The sequence below is a fragment of the Schistocerca cancellata genome, chromosome 4 (genome assembly GCF_023864275.1).
Source record: "Schistocerca cancellata isolate TAMUIC-IGC-003103 chromosome 4, iqSchCanc2.1, whole genome shotgun sequence".
Lineage (NCBI taxonomy): Eukaryota > Metazoa > Arthropoda > Insecta > Orthoptera > Acrididae > Schistocerca > Schistocerca cancellata.
The window spans coordinates 510,872,262-510,891,086 of NC_064629.1; the positions used below are offsets into that span (position 1 = coordinate 510,872,262).

General features: G+C 45.3%; 1 protein-coding gene across 1 annotated transcript in view; it reads right to left on the minus strand.

Annotated features, from left to right (window-relative positions):
- Nucleotides 1-10,978, minus strand: part of LOC126183758 (DEP domain-containing protein 1A-like) — a 134,127-nt gene extending 123,149 nt beyond the window's left edge. Inside the window, exon 1 of the mRNA XM_049925985.1 lies at nt 10,814-10,978. Coding sequence (XP_049781942.1) covers nt 10,814-10,858 — 45 coding nt within the window. The 5' untranslated portion in view covers nt 10,859-10,978. The remainder of the gene's footprint in view (nt 1-10,813) is intronic.
- Nucleotides 10,979-18,825: the final 7,847 nt, after the last annotated feature.

Genomic DNA, 18,825 nt, shown 5'->3' on the forward strand with positions numbered 1-18,825 from the left:
AATGGCCTCAGCAATTTCCGGCAACCACCAAGGCACTGTCTTTCGCCAGGGGCCCCCTAAGGAACAAGGGATTGCAATTTCTGCTGCAGAAACTATCGTCCTGGTGAGACATTCATATATCACATCAATGTTAGCGTATGGGGGATATTCAACGGGGTCAGCAGAGGTGAAAGTTTCCCAGTCTGCCTTGTTTAAAGCCCATCTGGGTAGGCATCCATGGGCATGATGCCAGGGCAGTGACAGGAAGATGGGGAAGTGGTCACTACCACGCAAGTCATCGTGGGCTCTCCAGTGGACAGATGGGCGAAGTCCTGGGCTGCAAATTGATAAATCAATGGACGAGTAACTACCATGAGCCACACTGAAATGTATGGGGGCCCCAGTATTTAAGAGGCAGAGGTCCAACTGAGACGGTAAAGTTTTGACGTCTCTGCCTCGACCAGTAAGCATGGTGCCACCCCACAAAGGATTATGGGTGTTAAAATCTCCCGAAAGTAGAAAAGGTTCAAGGAGTTGATCAGTCAGTGCAGCCAATACATTCAGGGGTACTGCACCACCTGGAGGAAGATATACAATGCAGACAGTTATTTCCAGCCTTATCCTGACAGCCACAGCTTCAAGGGGGTTTGAAGGGGCACAGTTTCAATACATACTGAGTTCAGGACATAGACACAAACTCCACCTGACACACTGTTATAGTCACTATGGTTCCTGTAATATCCCTTACAGCCATGGAGGGCAGGGGTCTGCATTGCCGGAAACCAGGTTTCCTGGAAGGCAATACAGAAAGCAGGTGTAAAGCTAAACAGCTGCCGTAGCTCAGCGAGGTGGTGGAAAAAACCGCCGCAATTCCACTGGAGGATGACTTGATCATGAAGCTGGGAAGGCATGGAACATTCAATGAGGCAGTTTATGCCTCAGGGTCACCTGCCACTGACTTAGTTCCTGAGCAGTCTATATCAATTATCTGTGAGGGTCCGGAGAGTTCTAGGTCATCAGCAGATGCCAGAATCTCCATCTCATCCTCAGATGCAGAGCTTGTAGGTAGTGGTGGTGTGGGTGCCACTGCAATTTCCTTGGTCTTGGGGGTCATCTTTTAGGATTTCCGTGGCTGGTCCTTTGGTTTCTATGGCTGGGAGGGCTTCACTGATTCAGTCTCCAGGACTGACAAGGATCGTGAAGGCTTTTGACCAGCTCGTTTTGCGCACCTCAGCCACTGGCGGGTGTGATCTACCCCACTAGTAGAAACCTAGGAAAGGAGGGACCCCTTCCTAGCGAGAGGAGCCGAAAAAGACTTACATTTCTCCAGCTGAGAAGTTGATTGGTTTAAAAGAGGGGGGAAGAGACCAAAATGCTATGTCATTGGTCCCTTGTTCCGAATAAAACAATGCCACAAGGGGAAGAATAAAACAAGCGAGACTGACAACACAGAACGGAGAGAAAAGAAAAACCACAAGAACGACAGATGGGCAACATACATTTAAACGGACAAAAGGGGAGAAGAAAACCACAGAAATGCAAGAAACAGGTAGAAGAGATTAAAACGACAAAATAGATTACCATGGCTGGTTGAGCATGAGAATAAAAAGGGGAAGCCTGCCACTCTGCAACACATTAAAACCTCCACCCTAAAAGCACTAGTGTGGAGGACACAAATGGACAAATGACGTGCTAAAACTTCGATCAAATGATAAAACCCACCCTCACAAATGAAACATAAAACTAAATCAGCCGATGAGGCATCATCAGATAAAATTAGCAGCAACGAGTCTGATAACAGAAGATTTCATCGCAGGGCAGTCAAAGTGGGACAGTGCACCAGAATATGGGCCACTGTCAACCAGGCACCACATCAACACTGAGGTAGGCCTTCACAGTGCAGGAGGTAGCCGTGGGTCACCCAAGCGTGGCCAATGCAGAGGCGGAGTCGGCAGAGAACCACGGAGTCCCTGCGAGAGACTCGCATGGAGGACTGCCCCATATTCTTAGTCTCCTTAATGGCACGCAGTTTGTTGTGCATACTTAGACCATGCCATTCCGTCTCCCAAGGGCAAAAAACCTGGCGACGAAAAAACGAATTCAGGTCAGTTATTGGAATGCTGATCTCCACAAGCGGTTTCTGTATAGCCTGTTTTGCCAGACTGTCAGCAAGTTCGTTGCCTGGGATTCTACATCTACATCTACATTTATACTCCGCAGGCCACCTAACAGTGTGTGGCGGATGGCACTTTATGTGCCACTCTCATTACCTCCCTTTCCTGTTCCACTCTCGTATGGTTCGCGGGAAGAACGACTGCCGGAAAGCCTCCATGCGCGCTCAAATCTCTCTAATTTTACATTCGTGATATCCTCGGGAGGTATAAGTAGGGGGAAGCAATATATTCAATACCTCATCCAGAGACACACCCTCTCGAAACCTGGACAGCAAGTTACACCGCAATGCAGAGCACCTCTCTTGAAGAGTCTGCCACTTGAGTTTGCTAAACATCTCTGTAACGCTATCATGCTTACCAAATAACCCTGTGACAAAACGCGACGGGTCCTGGTGTCCACACAAACACCACTGAACGACCGGACCGTGCCAGGGCATAAATGTACTTCTGGATGGTTGCTACCAAAGGATGACGAGGGTAGCGCTGGTCAACAGCTTGCAGGCTGCTCAAGGAGTCAGTACACAGAAGAAATGAATCCCCAGAGCATGAACGGATGTGCTCAAGAGCACGAGATATAGCCACCAGCTCTGCAGCGAAAACACTGCAGCCATCGCGAAAGAAATGCTGTTCAATATGTCCTCGATGGACATATGCGAAGCAAACGTGACCATCAACCATTGGTCTAAACCACTTCATGGCGTCGGTACATGTCAAGAATCGAGAGGAAGTAACAGCGGAGAGCCACGGGGTGAACTGAGTCCTTTGGGCCACGTGAAGGGTCCAGGCGAGGCCAGGGCCTAGGTGTGCACCATTGAGGTGTACGTGAATGGACCTTGAGTATAGGTGGTAAAGGCAAGGACTCCAGTTCAGATAGAAGGGATTGGACGTGAACAGCAATTGTAAGCCCTGATCTGGGCCGCCGATGCGGGAGATGAACTGATATGGGAGAGAAAAGGAGATGGTAATTCGGATGCGTAGGATAACTACGAACGTGTACAATGTAAATGTCGAGCAGTTGTGCATGCCTGACCTGCAATGGAGGGACTCGAGTCTCCGGCAGGATGCTGGTCACCTGACTCGTCCTAAAAGCTCTCGTCGATAGCTGAACGCCGCAGTGGTGCACTGGGTCCAGTAAATGCAACGCTGAGGACGCCGCCGAACCATAAACCAGACTCCCGTAGTTAAGGCGGGATTTAACAAGGGTTCTGTAGAGCTGCAGCAGCGTAGAGCCATCTGCACCCCAGTTGGTGTTGCTCAGGCAGCAGAGGGCATTGAGGTGCTGCCAGCACTTCCGCTTAAGCTGATGAAGATGAGGAAGCCAAGTTAATCGAGCATCAAAAACAAGTCCAAAAAATCGGTATGTCTCCACTACAGTGAGGGGATCGCAAGTAAGGTAAATTTTGGTTCTCGATGAACGGTACGATGCTGACAGAAGTGCATAAGACATGAATTTGCGGCCGAAACCTGGAAGCCGTGGGCTAGAGCCCATGACTGCGCCTTGTGGATGGCTCCCTGTAGGCGCCGCTCATCAACACCAGTACTGGTGGAGCAGTACGAAATGCAGTAGCCAGCATACAGAGAGGGTGAGTCGGACGGCCCTACAGCTGCTGCTAGACCATTAATGGCCACTAAAAAGAGATACACTCAATACAGAGTCCTGAAGGAGGAACTATGGGAGGCACCAACTTGAACATGGAAAGTCCAAAGAGACAGGAAATTCTGGATGAAAATAGGAGTGGGCCTCACAGACCCCACTTGTATAATGTGGCAAGGGTATGATGTCGCCAGGTGGTGGGGAATCTTTCGCGTTCATGGAGCCTCAGTTTTTTGTGGAGCATTTAGAGGACAAGTTTGGGCCATGGCATGGCCAGGCAGGGGAACGATTTGGGGTTGTATTTCTTTGCATTGAAGCTAGACCTTGACCGCTTAGAGACTGCTGGTGCTGGACCACCAGCAAGAGATGACATACTATGCTTCATGGTGTGTCATCCGCCCTGTTGCCACCCACTTCAAGCAGAGGCTCTCCCCTTGGGCACTACTCAGCTAAAGCGCAGGCCACCTGGCAGGACGGCCATTGCCGGGAGTCCCGATGCCCCAGGGTGACAGGCACCTACTCCTTGGCAAACGTGGCAAGTTAACGGTGCAGGCATCAGCAGAGCAATCCCTGTGTAGTCAGGGGGCAACAACCAACAGGGTACATGGCGGTCCCACCATAACGGACTGGCTACTGTGCTGGATATGTGGAGCAAAGAAGCCGATGGTCAACATCGCCGCGGAAAATGACACTGCACAGCAGATGGAGGAAAAGTTTCCCAGGAAGGTGTCCTCAGCCAACAGATGGAGGTTGAGCGGAACTACAAACTCGCGACAAAGTGGCCCAAAGATCTCTGTGCACGATGCAAGGCACCCTTCCAAAATTGGTTTGCTCTTTGGGAAAATTTGGAAAAATGGAGGTCAAAGCCGACAGGGGACCATCACATAAAGGCCTGTTACGACAGGCAGGAATACCTCGGGCCTATTCTAACCCCCGGACCCACAAGGGGGTTTAAAAATTGTAGAAGTAGACGAAGGCTTGACTAGGTAAGCAAGTTCAAATGGATGTAGGTGGTGGTAGTTCTGCCGATATGAAGAGGTTTGCGCATGAAAAACTAGTGTGGTGACCTGCAGCAAACCAAACTTCGGACTGCAGGCCACAACAAGAAACATCTGTAGAGGAATTGGCAATGATTTCCTTAAACTGCTAACGATCAGCTGTTTCGGCAGTCAGCGAGCCATATAAAAGTGCTAGTAAGCTTTTTAAAAATTCCAAGCTCAATGTCATATTTTAAAAATTTGACAAGTGAAAGATTCTAGATGATAGTTACTCAACAGAAGGAAACCTGAATCAGAGAAATTAAATTATTCTGGTTTCTGTTCCATTTGTGAAACACTTAATACCCACCCAACTAATAACTACCGAGTGAGGTGGCGCAGTGGTTAGCACACTGGACTCGCATTCGGGAGGACAATAGTTCAAACCCGTGTCTGGCCCTCCAGATTTAGGTTTTCCGTTATTTAGGGAAACGGCTTCAGGCAAATGCCGAGATGGTTCCTTTGAAAGGGCACGGCTGACTTCCTGCCCCATCCTTCCCTAATCCGATGGAACCAATGACCTCACTGTTTGGTCCCCTCCCCCCAATTCAACCAACCAACCAATAACTAACATATATAATCAGCACATATGTTTAGCTACTTCTCAATAGTCAGAGAAATTGTTGTGTATTAACACAGATCTTATCCTGCCTCAAAACTATTGCCATATTTGAACTATGCACTTGTGTGTCAGAGCATGAATGTTACATATGACTGGGACAGAACAAGTCAGCTGTAGCTGAACACCAACAGGAGTTTGGCCAATCTATCAGTTTTTAGAACCTCACATGCCTGCTCAGCAGACATGGATGCATCAGCAAAAAATAAGAGAGACTACTGAAATAATCAATTGCCCTAACAACATGTACAAGGAGGATGGCTACAAGTTACCTATGGCTTGGGTGCCAGTGATTCCAGCTTGGTGGACAGCTTGTTTTCATCAGCCAGCAGCACTGCTTGTCTGGGTTTAACAGCATAAGCAGTAGCCATGAGAAAAGTGCTGTGTAGTCTTAACGCCTCACTGGACGAAAACACTATCTCATGGATAAAAGTTGCCAATTTCCTATTGCCTACCAATAACTAACAAGAGTTCAAGTGTTGCCTACCAATCCCTTGCCAGAGTGGCCTAGGCACTAGTCTGCTGATACACTTTCCTACCAATCACCTACTAGAGTTGCCTTCCAATCAGCTACAGGCAATAGCTTAACGCAAAGCCATCACCCTCCATAACAATCTCTTTTCATATCATGCAATGACATCCCAGATACGTAACATTGGCAGCCATCAGATAACTGAAATAGACAGTACACAGGGGAAGACATTCCCACAGTTAATCGCTCTGAAGAGGACCACAGGAAGTAAGTCAATGTGTCAGCAACTTAGGTGTTTAAATGTTTTATAATGACACACCCTAATAACCACAATTATTTTATTCAAAATGGCCAACACATTGATGAGAATGCCATATTAAAAAGCAGCCACAACTAACTTCACATCTAGGAAATAAGAACTTTTAGATACTATTGCCAGCTGGAAATGGACACCTCTGAAAATAAAAGCTCTGCTCGCGGTCTGAACTTAATGAGCCCCAGCAATTTATTTTGGTATATACCAAAGCATAAGGTCCGAATTCTTGAAAATGATTACCGAAGCTCCCAGTAAAGGTGAACTTCCATTTACTAGGCCTATTAACTCCTTAACGGTAAAATATTAGTAGCAATGCAGTTCCTGCTGATCATGTAAATGGTGTTCCCAGGTGTAGTTGATAGCATCATACAAGCACCTCAATAGGGTAGCTCCAAAGCAGTGTCCAGCACACAACAGAAGAAGAAGATATATGCTGAATATGAACCACAGGGATATCTCTGCGACCCAACCAAGCATGAAATTATCCAAAGACCGTAACAGATTCTACAAGACAAGCTCCATATTCCGACCATATGCCCTAATTATTATTTAGTAGATAAGGATTGTTATACTCTGGCATCTCATTATGAGATCACCAAGCAGAAAATTTAGTATAGACTAATCTCTTGTACTAAACCAATATTCACGGTCCTAAAGTCAGCTTCAAATTTACATTATGGTTATAAGTATCATACTGGGGCACTTCACAACATAAAGCATGTGCGGTGATGCCTTTGATAATAATAGTATAATTTAACACAAAGCACACAAAAAATGAAGCTGCTACTTAGTTATTCAATGAGGAGTGTGCTTTATTGGACTGATTGTGTCACCATGCTGACTGGAATAGTTTGACCTATTACATGCTGGCATGTCATTAGTATTTCTATTGGCTGTATGCAGGAGTCAAATGCTGGTTGGGTAAGGCAAGTGATATTAATGTATTTGACTATTGCTAGATTGCGTGCATCTGACCTACTAGACATTATCTCTGAGGTTGTGCAGCTACTACTGTGCAAAAACATACCACTGGATTAAGGGCAAACCATGAGCTGCTCACCACTGGGAAAATAGTGCCACTGGCCCCAATTACCATGGGCATGAAGACGATGACAGAGGTTGCACCTGACTCACGAATTCTGACAGCAGCTAGACTGGCATATTTGCAATTGCCAACACAATGGTGGGAGCAAGTAAAAGTTAAGTAGTGGAACTCTCTTGCATTTTTTTGTAGTTTATGTAAGATATACTTCCATAATATGCCACAGAATACACACCTGAGACTTCTCCATTATCAGTCTTTTCAAAAATGTACCTTACAGTTTCAGTTTTAATAATGAGAAGTATGTTAAATATGGTGTAAACAAACATTAAGCTACGCTACATGTCAATCTGTTAAATCTATTTGGCTTTCACATTCATAGGCTTCAACACCTTACAACTAAATTATCACCGTCCAACCTGACATAGACCTCAGGACATGCTACATATCAGTGTCAGGGGTATAGAATCAAGTATCCCACATGTGAAACTCTGCTCAAGGTATCTCACAGAGCACAGTGTAGGGGCACTGGCATTACACACAACAAACACATGGATGAAAAGGTCACGTGGGCTGGTGAATGATGGCACACGTCAATGGCTGTGTGTGTGTGTGTGTGTGTGTGTGTGTGTGTGTGTGTGTGTCAGGGGGGGGGGGGGAGAGAGGGGGGGTGTACACCCAATCTAAGATGATGCATCCTACCGACAGGGCACACAATTCAGGCATTTTCAAATGTGGAATATGTACACGGTATGAAATAGAGCAGCTGACACCTCTAGCTATGTTTCTTGTTAGTGAATAATAGGGGAACCAAATGTCCAATCATATCCACCTGTTTGTCTACAGCACTCCACAGGCAGCACGTACCCCTCAGTGTGACAATGCACTACCCCACTCCCAACTTATCAGAATGGTCAAATGAACACTGAATAGATGTGGAACTTATTTTATGGCATCCTAGGTCACCTAATGTCTCTCACTGAGATTATCTGGGGTGTCATCTAGCAAGATGTACACATTGGAATCTGTCCTGTCTCCATTTATTGTGGACAACAGTTGAGCGAGATAGCTCTCAACACTTTTGTAGACACAATGTCACAATGCCACTACATCAATGAAAGGTGGTGCTGAACATCTCTTGTACAGGTGTATAGTTAGCTCACACAACAACCAATGACAGCATCTGCTTGGTCACACCTTCCAGGCCTAGTCTGCTCATGGTTGTTACAGCAGTCTATTACATCAGATGGAAGTTAGTAGCACACAATGTTTATGGACATTAGCATGCTCTTTTATTTATTTTCATTGTGACTTTTGTTTCTCTATGCAGCATGTTCATTTTATACTATCAGCTATTAGAAATTGGCATTGAGGTGTGTGTATAGAGAGAGATGACAACTGTACTGTTCCTGCAAACTAAGCTGACATTCAGTGTGATGGCTGATGGGAGTGACCATAAAGGCATTACCCATTTACAGTCGTTCCCATTTTCACTGCACTAAGTGTCAACTTACTTTGTACAAATAGTACATCAACACAATGGCATGTTCCATTGCTAAACACTGTTATTCTGTTGTAATTCAGTTACTAAGGTATGTATACAAGAAGCAGTGAGTAGCATATAATTATGAGAGTTAAATGCACCCTACTTTCTATCCCAGTTTATAGTGCTTTTGTCACCTGTCAGTTTGGTTTGTGTCACAATCAGCCCTAACTGTCACTCTCCTGAAGCAAAAGGAAATATTTTATAGGTCACAAAGTGGCCACTCCTATCTCTCTCTCAGCCTCTGACTAACTCCCCATATCTCTCTCTCTCTCTCTTTCCAGGCTGTCAGGCTTATTATTTTAGTAACTCATTCATGTTTGTACATTATAGGTTAGAAGATTGAGCAGAAATCTGCGATTCCCTATTATGGTACACAATTACTCAGATGGACACAATAGTACATAATTTGCCCTGAAACTTGCAAGCTGAAGCTGTTTGGCTTGATGTTTTTCTTAGGTGCTAATGTGCCGTGCTGTACATAAAATCTTTGATTTATAATACCAGACTTCACTTTTTAACAAAGATTTAAATCTGTATCACTCTGGTAATCACCCTAACACAATCGTTTGGAACGTAATTTTGCAGTTTTTTTTTCCTGTCATATAGTAAATCCTTAATTATTATCAAGTTACACAACAAAAACATAATTCATGAATCCAATGAATGTCAGTAATGGGGCAATACGTATTAACACTACCCTTTTTGCTCTTTATAGTTTTTTATCACTAAGGCTCTACAAAATCTTTTCAGTACATCCAACACATATGGGTTTACACTTCGAGGAGGAAGGGGGGGGGGTGATGCTGGCGTGCAGCTAGTCAAACTTCACAAGGCACTACAGGTTTCTACAACACAGGCAACACATGAAGCATGTGGCGCTCACAAAAGTGCTACGACTGGACAGCAGCAGGTCCTCATCACTGAAACATCAATCATACAGCAATTTTAATAGAGTATAGCACTCTTTTTGCATGTTGTTCTGACAAACTTTTGATGTGTTAAGCCTTTCAATTGTGATTATATTCTTACAAAAAGTAGTAGGCCTAATTGAAATGATCTGGTTTAAATGTACTCAGTAATTTTAAAGTGACTCACTTCACAGCTACATATTATAGTAGGGAGTTCACATGCTACGGCTGCGTGAGTACACACAAAGGTAATGCATCTGCCACCTCAAAGGCGATCCCTGTATATAAATCAATTATAGTATGGCCTGAACAAGATATTACTACTGTTCCACAAATGGAAAAAAAGGGGGTACTGGTTTTCGAAACTCGTCTTAAAGAAATGTGTGCAAAAGTTCATATTATACTGGCAATGTTTTAATAACTTTCACACTACATCAAAAATGTAAACAGCACATCACAAAACGAGAGTTCGCATGTTACAGAAGAAAACATGGTTTTCAGTGCTGGCTCGGGACTTTTTCAGCGCTGAGTAAAGTTTTATCAAGGATGGTATTTCCTCATACATCAACTGTCGTCACACTAATCAAAACCGAATTCTCATATTAGGGCAATCAGTCTCATTCCTGAGGTCAGTTCTACGAGACATACATCACCTACTGACACAAAGAATAAATCTATCACGAAATCTGAGAAGGTATGAAGATACATACCCGACAAGAAACTGCTGGAGCACAGGTTGTATCAAACGAAGCTTATACAATACCTCCAAAACTGATTAAGAGAACACGTAAGGAACTTTTGAAGTTCGTTTGTTAAAACACTTTCGCGTATGACAAACTGCCTATTGGCTTTTGTCTCGGGTATCACAAATGTGATCATTGGGATGATAATAAATAAAATAAATAAATCATTAAATGAAGTAGTTTAATTACATGACAGAAAGCAACGTCCTAACCGCAGTGGGATGTTATTTCTGCTCATCAGAATGCATTGGGAACCATAGATAGCTAGAGTTCTTATGGCCCCTAATTACACAGGCTAAGCAAAAGCAAGCAAATATATTTTTTAACGACTTTCAAAATATCGGCACACCATAAACGTTACCAGCCGTAAAATAGTTGCTTACCAATTTCGTTGCCCGGTAGGGCCCAGAAATTTTAGGTCCCTCCATACTTGACAACCATTCACTACCAATAAAATCACTGTATTTATGTCACAAATATTGTTTTTTACATCACACTTCTTGTAAACCTAAATTTGAATTTCGAAAGCCGTGTATCACAACATCACACTCGCGTGCCATTGGTGGATGACAATTCACATACCAAAGTACATCATTGCCGAAGAGAAACCACATGAGCGCTGCTAGCAATGAAAATATCCAGCAATGAACTTATCGTTTCGGTTATCTGTACGTAGTCAGTCATCTCGCCACCAAAACGCCGAGTGCCCTAACCATCATACGATACGATAACTGCAAGCTGAGAGAGTCAACAACTTTGCTATGATCACTTTACTTAGAATAACTCATTTAAAGAGTCACTAAAGTGTCACAGACTCACAGCCAGACAAACAATGTGTACATTTTTCCCCAGTTGTGTACAGTATCATCAGCATTAGCGGCACGAGAGCCTTTCGTGAGCCTTAGCCTTCTGCAGAAGGCTATTCCAGTCTTTCTTATTTAGTGCCGAACCCACCCAATTCTGAATTCCAATTTTCCTTATGTCCTCTCCGACACCTTCCTCTCACCTAACCTTTGGTCTTCCAACCCTCCTGGTTGCTTCAGGCATTGCAGTGAATGTCTTCTTAATCATTCGGTCATTAGCTCTTAGTTCACATCCTCACAGTTCTCAAGCAACTGACAGTGTCTGGTTCATTACCAGTCCAGTCGTGCTCAGATAGGCCAAACAGCGGAAAGTTCTGCAGAAGTTTTTTAGACAAGCTTTACATATGCCTTCGAGGATGCTGAATCCGAATTTTCGAAGTCCCACCAAAATTTCGCTCCAGAAATGGGTCAAAAAACGGAAAAAAACTTGAAAAAGTGGGACTTTCTTTATTTTTCGCTTATAACTCCGAAATGATGCAATTTTCGGCAAAATAAAGACGATAAAATTTCACACAAAATAGATCTCAGAGGAACTTTTTTCGTCAGACTAACGGTATGACGTGTAGCATGTATTGAATTTAGCGCATCTGAAAAGAAATTCGATCTGCTGAGCCGGATTTTAATTTAAAAACCGTCTATTTGCTGGAGTGGCTCGGCTATTACGCCACATTTTCTGGCTTAACAAAAAAAGCTTTCAGCCAATCGAAGGAACCTAGTATATAGTATGCATAAGCTGGGACTGCGAGAGACTGTTCTAAACCTTTCTGAGAGACAAAACAGTGAATTTGGATGGTCAACAATATGTCAGATTGAACTGGTACCTGACTTGGTTGAAGCATCTACATCTACATCTACATCCATACTCCGCAAGCCACCTGACGGTGTGTGGCGGAGGGTACCTTGAGTACCTCTATCGGTTCTCCCTTCTATTCCAGTCTCGTATTGTTCGTGGAAAGAAGGATTGTCGGTATGCCTCTGTGTGGGCTCTAATCTCTCTGATTTTATCCTCATGGTCTCTTCGCGAGATATACGTAGGAGGGAGAAATATACTGCTTGACTCTTCGGTGAAGGTATGTTCTCGAAACTTTGACAAAAACCCGTACCGAGCTACTGAGCGTCTCTCCTGCAGAGTCTTCCACTGGAGTTTATCTATCATCTCCGTAACGCTTTCGCGATTACTAAATGATCCTGTAACGAAGCGCGCTGCTCTCCGTTGGATCTTCTCTATATCTTCTATCAACCCTATCTGGTACGGATCCCACACTGCTGAGCAGTATTCAAGCAGTGGGCGAACAAGCTTACTGTAACCTACTTCCTTTGTTTTCGGATTGCATTTCCTTAGGATTCTTCCAGTGAATCTCAGTCTGGCATCTGCTTTACCGACGATCAACATTATATGATCATTCCATTTTAAATCACTCCTAATGCGTACTCCCAGATAATTTATGGTATTAACTGCTTCCAGTTGCTGACCTGCAATTTTGTAGCTAAATGATAAAGGATCTATCTTTCTGTGTATTCGCAGCACATTACACTTGTCTACATTGAGATTCAATTGCCATTCCCTGCACCATGCGTCAATTTGCTGCAGATCCTCCTGCATTTCAGTACAATTTTCCATTGTTACAACCTCTCGATACACCACAGCATCATCTGCAAAAAGCCTCAGTGAACTTCCGATGTCATCCACCAGGTCATTTATGTACACTCCTGGAAATTGAAATAAGAACACCGTGAATTCATTGTCCCAGGAAGGGGAAACTTTATTGACACATTCCTGGGGTCAGATACATCACATGATCACACTGACAGAACCACAGGCCATAGACACAGGCAACAGAGCATGCACAATGTCGGCACTGGTACAGTGCATATCCACCTTTCGCAGCAATGCAGGCTGCTATTCTCCCATGGAGACGATCGTAGAGATGCTGGATGTAGTCCTGTGGAACGGCTTGCCATGCCATTTCCACCTGGCGCCTCAGATGGACCAGTGTTCGTGCTGGACGTGCAGACCGCGTGAGACGACGCTTCATCCAGTCCCAAACATGCTCAATGGGGGACAGATCCGGAGATCTTGCTGGTCAGGGTAGTTGACTTACACCTTCTAGAGAACGTTGGGTGGCACGGGATACATGCGGACGTGCATTGTCCTGTTGGAACAGCAAGTTCCCTTGCCGGTCTAGGAATGGTAGAACGATGGGTTCGATGACGGTTTGTATGTACCGTGCACTATTCAGTGTCCCCTCGACGATCACCAGTGGTGTACGGCCAGTGTAGGAGATCGCTCCCCACACCATGATGCCGGGTGTTGGCCCTGTGTGCCTCGGTCGTATGCAGTCCTGATTGTGGCGCTCACCTGCACGGCGCCAAACACGCATACGACCATCATTGGCACCAAGGCAGAAGCGACTCTCATCGCTGAAGACGACACGTCTCCATTCGTCCCTCCATTCACGCCTGTCGCGACACCACTGGAGGCGGGCTGCACGATGTTGGGGCGTGAGCGGAAGACGGCCTAACGGTGTGCGGGACCGTAGCCCAGCTTCATGGAGACGGTTGCGAATGGTCCTCGCCGATACCCCAGGAGCAACAGTGTCCCTAATTTGCTGGGAAGTGGCGGTGTGGTCCCCTACGGCACTGCGTAGGATCCTACGGTCTTGGCGTGCATCCGTGCGTTGCTGCCGTCCGGTCCCAGGTCGACGGGCACGTGCACCTTCCGCCGACCACTGGCGACAACATCGATGTACTGTGGAGACCTCACGCCCCACGTGTTGAGCAATTCGGCGGTACGTCCACCCGGCCTCCCGCATGCCCACTATACGCCCTCGCTCAAAGTCCGTCAACTGCACATACGGTTCACGTCCACGCTGTCGCGGCATGCTACCAGTGTTAAAGACTGCGATGGAGCTCCGTATGCCACGGCAAACTGGCTGACACTGACGGCGGCGGTGCACAAATGCTGCGCAGCTAGCGCCATTCGACGGCCAACACCGCGGTTCCTGGTGTGTCCGCTGTGCCGTGCGTGTGATCATTGCTTGTACAGCCCTCTCGCAGTGTCCGGAGCAAGTATGGTGGGTCTGACACACCGGTGTCAATGTGTTCTTTTTCCCATTTCCAGGAGTGTATATTGTGAATAGCAACGGTCCTATGACACTCCCCTGCGGCACACCTGAAATCACTCTTACTTCGGAGGACTTTTCTCCATTGAGAATGACATGCTGCGTTCTGTTATCTAAGAACTCCTCAATCCAATCACACAATTGGTCTGATAGTCCATATGCTCTTACTGTGTTCATTAAACGACTGTGGGGAACTGTATCGAACGCCTTGCGGAAGTCAAGAAACACGGCATCTACCTGTGAACCCGTGTCTATGGCCCTCTGAGTCTCGTGGACGAATAGCGCGAGCTGGGTTTCACATGACCGTCCTTTTCGAAACCCATGCCGATTTCTACAGAGTAGATTTCTAGTCTCCAGAAAAGTCATTATACTCGAACACAATACGTGTTCCAAAATTCTACAACTGATCGACGTTAGAGATATAGGTCTATAGTTCTGCCCATCTGTTCGACGTCCCTTCTTGAAAACGGGGATGACCTGTGCCGTTTTCCAATCCTTTGGAACGCTACGCTCTTCTAGAGACCTACGGTACACCGCTGCAAGAAGGGGGGCAAGTTCCTTCGCGTACTCTGTGTAAAATTGAACTGGTATCCCATCAGGTCCAGAGGCCTTTCCTCTTTTGAGCGATTTTAATTGTTTCTCTATCCCTCTGTCGTCTATTTCGATATCTACCATTTTGTCATCTGTGCGACAATCTAGAGAAGGAACTACAGTGCAATCTTCCTCTGTGAAACAACTTTGGAAAAAGACATTTAGTATTTCGGCCTTTAGTCTGTCATCATCTGTTTCAGTACCATTTTGGTCACAGAGTGTCTGGACATTTTGTTTTGATCCACCTACCGCTTTGACATAAGACCAAAATTTCTTAGGATTTTCTGCCAAGTCAGTACATAGAACTTTACTTTCGAATTCATTGAACGCCTCTCGCATAGCCCTCCTCACACTACATTTCGCTTCGCGTAATTTTTGTTTGTCTGCAAGGCTTTGGCTATGTTTATGTTTGCTGTGAAGTTCCCTTTGATTCCGCAGCAGTTTTCTAACTCGGTTGTTGTACCACGGTGGCTCTTTTCCATCTCCTACGATCTTGCTTGGCACATACTCATCTAACGCATAATGTACGACGGTTTTGAACTTTGTCCACTGATCCTCAACACTATCTGTACTTGAGACAAAACTTTTGTGTGGAGCCAACAGGTACTCTGAAATCTGCTTTTTGTCACTTTTTCTAAACAGAAAAATCTTCCTACCCTTTTTAATATTCCTATTTACGGCTGAAATCATCGATGCCGTAACCGCTTTATGATCGCTGATTTCCTGTTCTGCGTTAACTTTTTCAAATAGTTCGGGTCTGTTTGTCACCAGAAGGTTTAATATGTTATCGCCACGGGTCGGTTCTCTGTTTAACTGCTCAAGGTAGTTTTCAGATAAAGCACTTAAAAAAATTTCACTGGATTCTTTGTCCCTGCCACCCGTTGTGAACGTCTGAGTCTCCAAGTCTATATCCGGCAAATTAAAATCTCCACCCAGAACTATAACATGGTGGGGAAATCTACTCGAAATATTTTCCAAATTATCTTTCAGGTGCTCAGCCACAACAGCTGCTGAGCCAGGGGGCCTATAGAGACATCCAATGACCATGTCTGAGCCTGCTTTAACCGTGACCTTCACCCAAATCATTTCACATTTCGGATCTCCGTCAATTTCCTTCGATACTATTGCACTTCTTATCGCTATAAACACGCCTCCCCCTTCACTGTCCAGCCTGTCTCTGCGGTATACATTCCAATCTGAATTTAGGATTTCATTACTGTTTACGTATGGTTTCAGCCAACTTTCTGTCCCTAGTACTATATGGGCGTTGTGACCGTTTATTAATGAGAGCAGCTCTGGAACCTTTCTGTAGACGCTCCTCCAGTTTACTATTAGCACATTAATATTGTTATTCCCTGTTGCATTTTGCCTACTCCTGCCTTGCCGCATCTCAGGAGGCGTCTTGTTGGGCCTAGGGAGGGGATTCTCTAACCTAAAAAACCCCCATGTGCACTCCACACGTACTCCGCTACCCTTGTAGCCGCTTCCGGCGTGTAGTGCACGCCTGACCTATTCAGGGGGCCCTACATTTCTCCACCCGATAGCGGAGGTCGAGAAATTTGCACCCCAGATCTCCGCAGAATCGTCTGAGCCTCTGGTTTAAGCCTTCCACTCGGCTCCAAACCAGAGGACCGCGATCGGTTCTGGGAACGATACTACAAATAGTTAGCTCTGATTTCACCCCGCGAGCGAGGCTTTCCGCCTTCACCAATTCCGCCAACCGCCTGTACGAACTGAGGATGACCTCTGAACCCAGACGCCAGGAGTCATTGGTGCCGACATGAGCAACAATTTGCAGTCGGGTGCACCCAGTGCTCTCTATGAGATGCTAGTACCTCGTCAAACACATTAAGGTCCAGTACGGCAATCCAAAACAGGTAGGAAAACGAAAAAATAATGAGGTCCATATGTCACAGAAGTTGATGGTGGTATGCAGCAAATTTTCAACTATCTCAGTGAAAAGAATGAGAAGTCTCAGTTTTCCCTTCAGCACATCCATGGCGACTACCTTCCTGATGTCAAGACTGTGAAAGCTCAATTATTTAAAAAGTATGGAAGTGATACAGTGACCCCTTCATCTGCGAAGAAATCAATTGTTTTTTCTGTCTTTTTTGAAAAAAAAAAACTACACTGTTCTTACAGATAGTTGGTATCAGTCAAAAGGCCATCTCCAGAGGAAGAGTGTTGATGTGTGGTTGTTGAAGGTATTCGATTGCTGATTCACTGCACTGCACATTGAAATATCCTCTTCTGGATCATTTTTTTCCAGAATATGAGGTCCTCGTCACTGATACTGTCCAAAAAAAATTTACTCGGCTAGTGATGAATAAATAGGAGACCAAAAGTATGGCCATAGCACACAATATGGTGGCAGCTGTAGGACCCAACTCATTCTTGTCACCACTGCAAGTTGGCCTGGCTACATTCATCTACAGGGTGAACATTAATAAAACTGACAAACTGCAGGAATGGATTCCTGGCTGGAAAGAGAGGAAAAAAGATCCTATGAACATGTGCCCAGAAATGGATGGCATGTGTGCAACGTCCCAGGAGACAGTACAGAGCTGCATCTCATCCACATTGTAACACGTTTTAAGTGGGACGCAGTGCATACATTCACACATCTCATCATTGATTGTCACACTCTTTCACACATTCCAGCTTCTCTCTAAATAGTGTCACAGGCATTGTGAACACGCTGCTGAAGGGCCTCCACATTAGGAACTGGTTCAGCATACACAACGCTTTTCAAATACTTCTCCTCCCCCCACCCCCAGAGGTAAAAATTCAGGAGATTTAAGTCCAGTGATCTAGCAGGCCATGCTACAGGGCCTCTGCGTCCAATCCCACATCTGAGGAAGATGCTGTTGAGCTGCTGGCCAACTGTAATGCAGAAATGGGGTGGTGTTCCATCAGGCAGAAAGATATAACCTGTCGTATTGCCCAAGGCACATTCTGAAGCAGCCCATGCACAGTATTCTGCAGAATGTCCAGATATGTTCCTCCATTGAGGGGTTGTGGAATAATGACCGAGCCAAGTACGTTGTTGCCAAGAATCCCTGGCCATACATTGACGCTGAACTGGTGCTGCGGAGATGCTCCAACCATTCCCCGAGGATTGTCTGTAGCCCAAAGATGACAATGATGCCAGATCTGATAAAGGTTGCTTCATAGGGAAAGAGGACTGATGACAGAAATCCCATAATTGTGATGGTATGGTGCAAAAACCATCGACAAAATGCTCCCCACAGAGGGAAATTTGCTGCTGATAATCTTGGCACTTGTTTTAGGTGATAGGGATAGTATCAGTTGCCATGCAGGATACACATAATCGTACTTTGGCTTACACCATGTTGACGGGTCACTTGTCTTGTAAGAGGGTTTGTCGCTTTATCCTGTAGAACCTAGTCCTCCAAATCTGGAGTACACACAGTCCGCCGCCTCCCTGCACCTTCGTCTGCCTGAAAGGATCCACAGTCACGTAAACGCCCAAAAAGAGCTTGAAATGTTGTGTGATATGGTTGGTGTCTGTGAGGGACTTGTTTTGGAAAAGCTGTGCTGCCTCTCGATCGTTTCCATCTACCTGACGATACACAAACACGATCTCGGCTTGTTCCTGTCATGAGTATCGGACCATTCTGCTGCTTGTGGTATGCTGCGTCGATCACACAGCCTGCAATACACGAAGAAAACATGGCATTTGGTATGAAGAACTTTCATTTGTCAGTGCCATCTGCTGTGGCAATGATGCATTTCCAGACATATGCTCCTAAGATCTTTTTTCCTTCATTTCCAGTCAGGAATGCGTTTCTGTAGTTT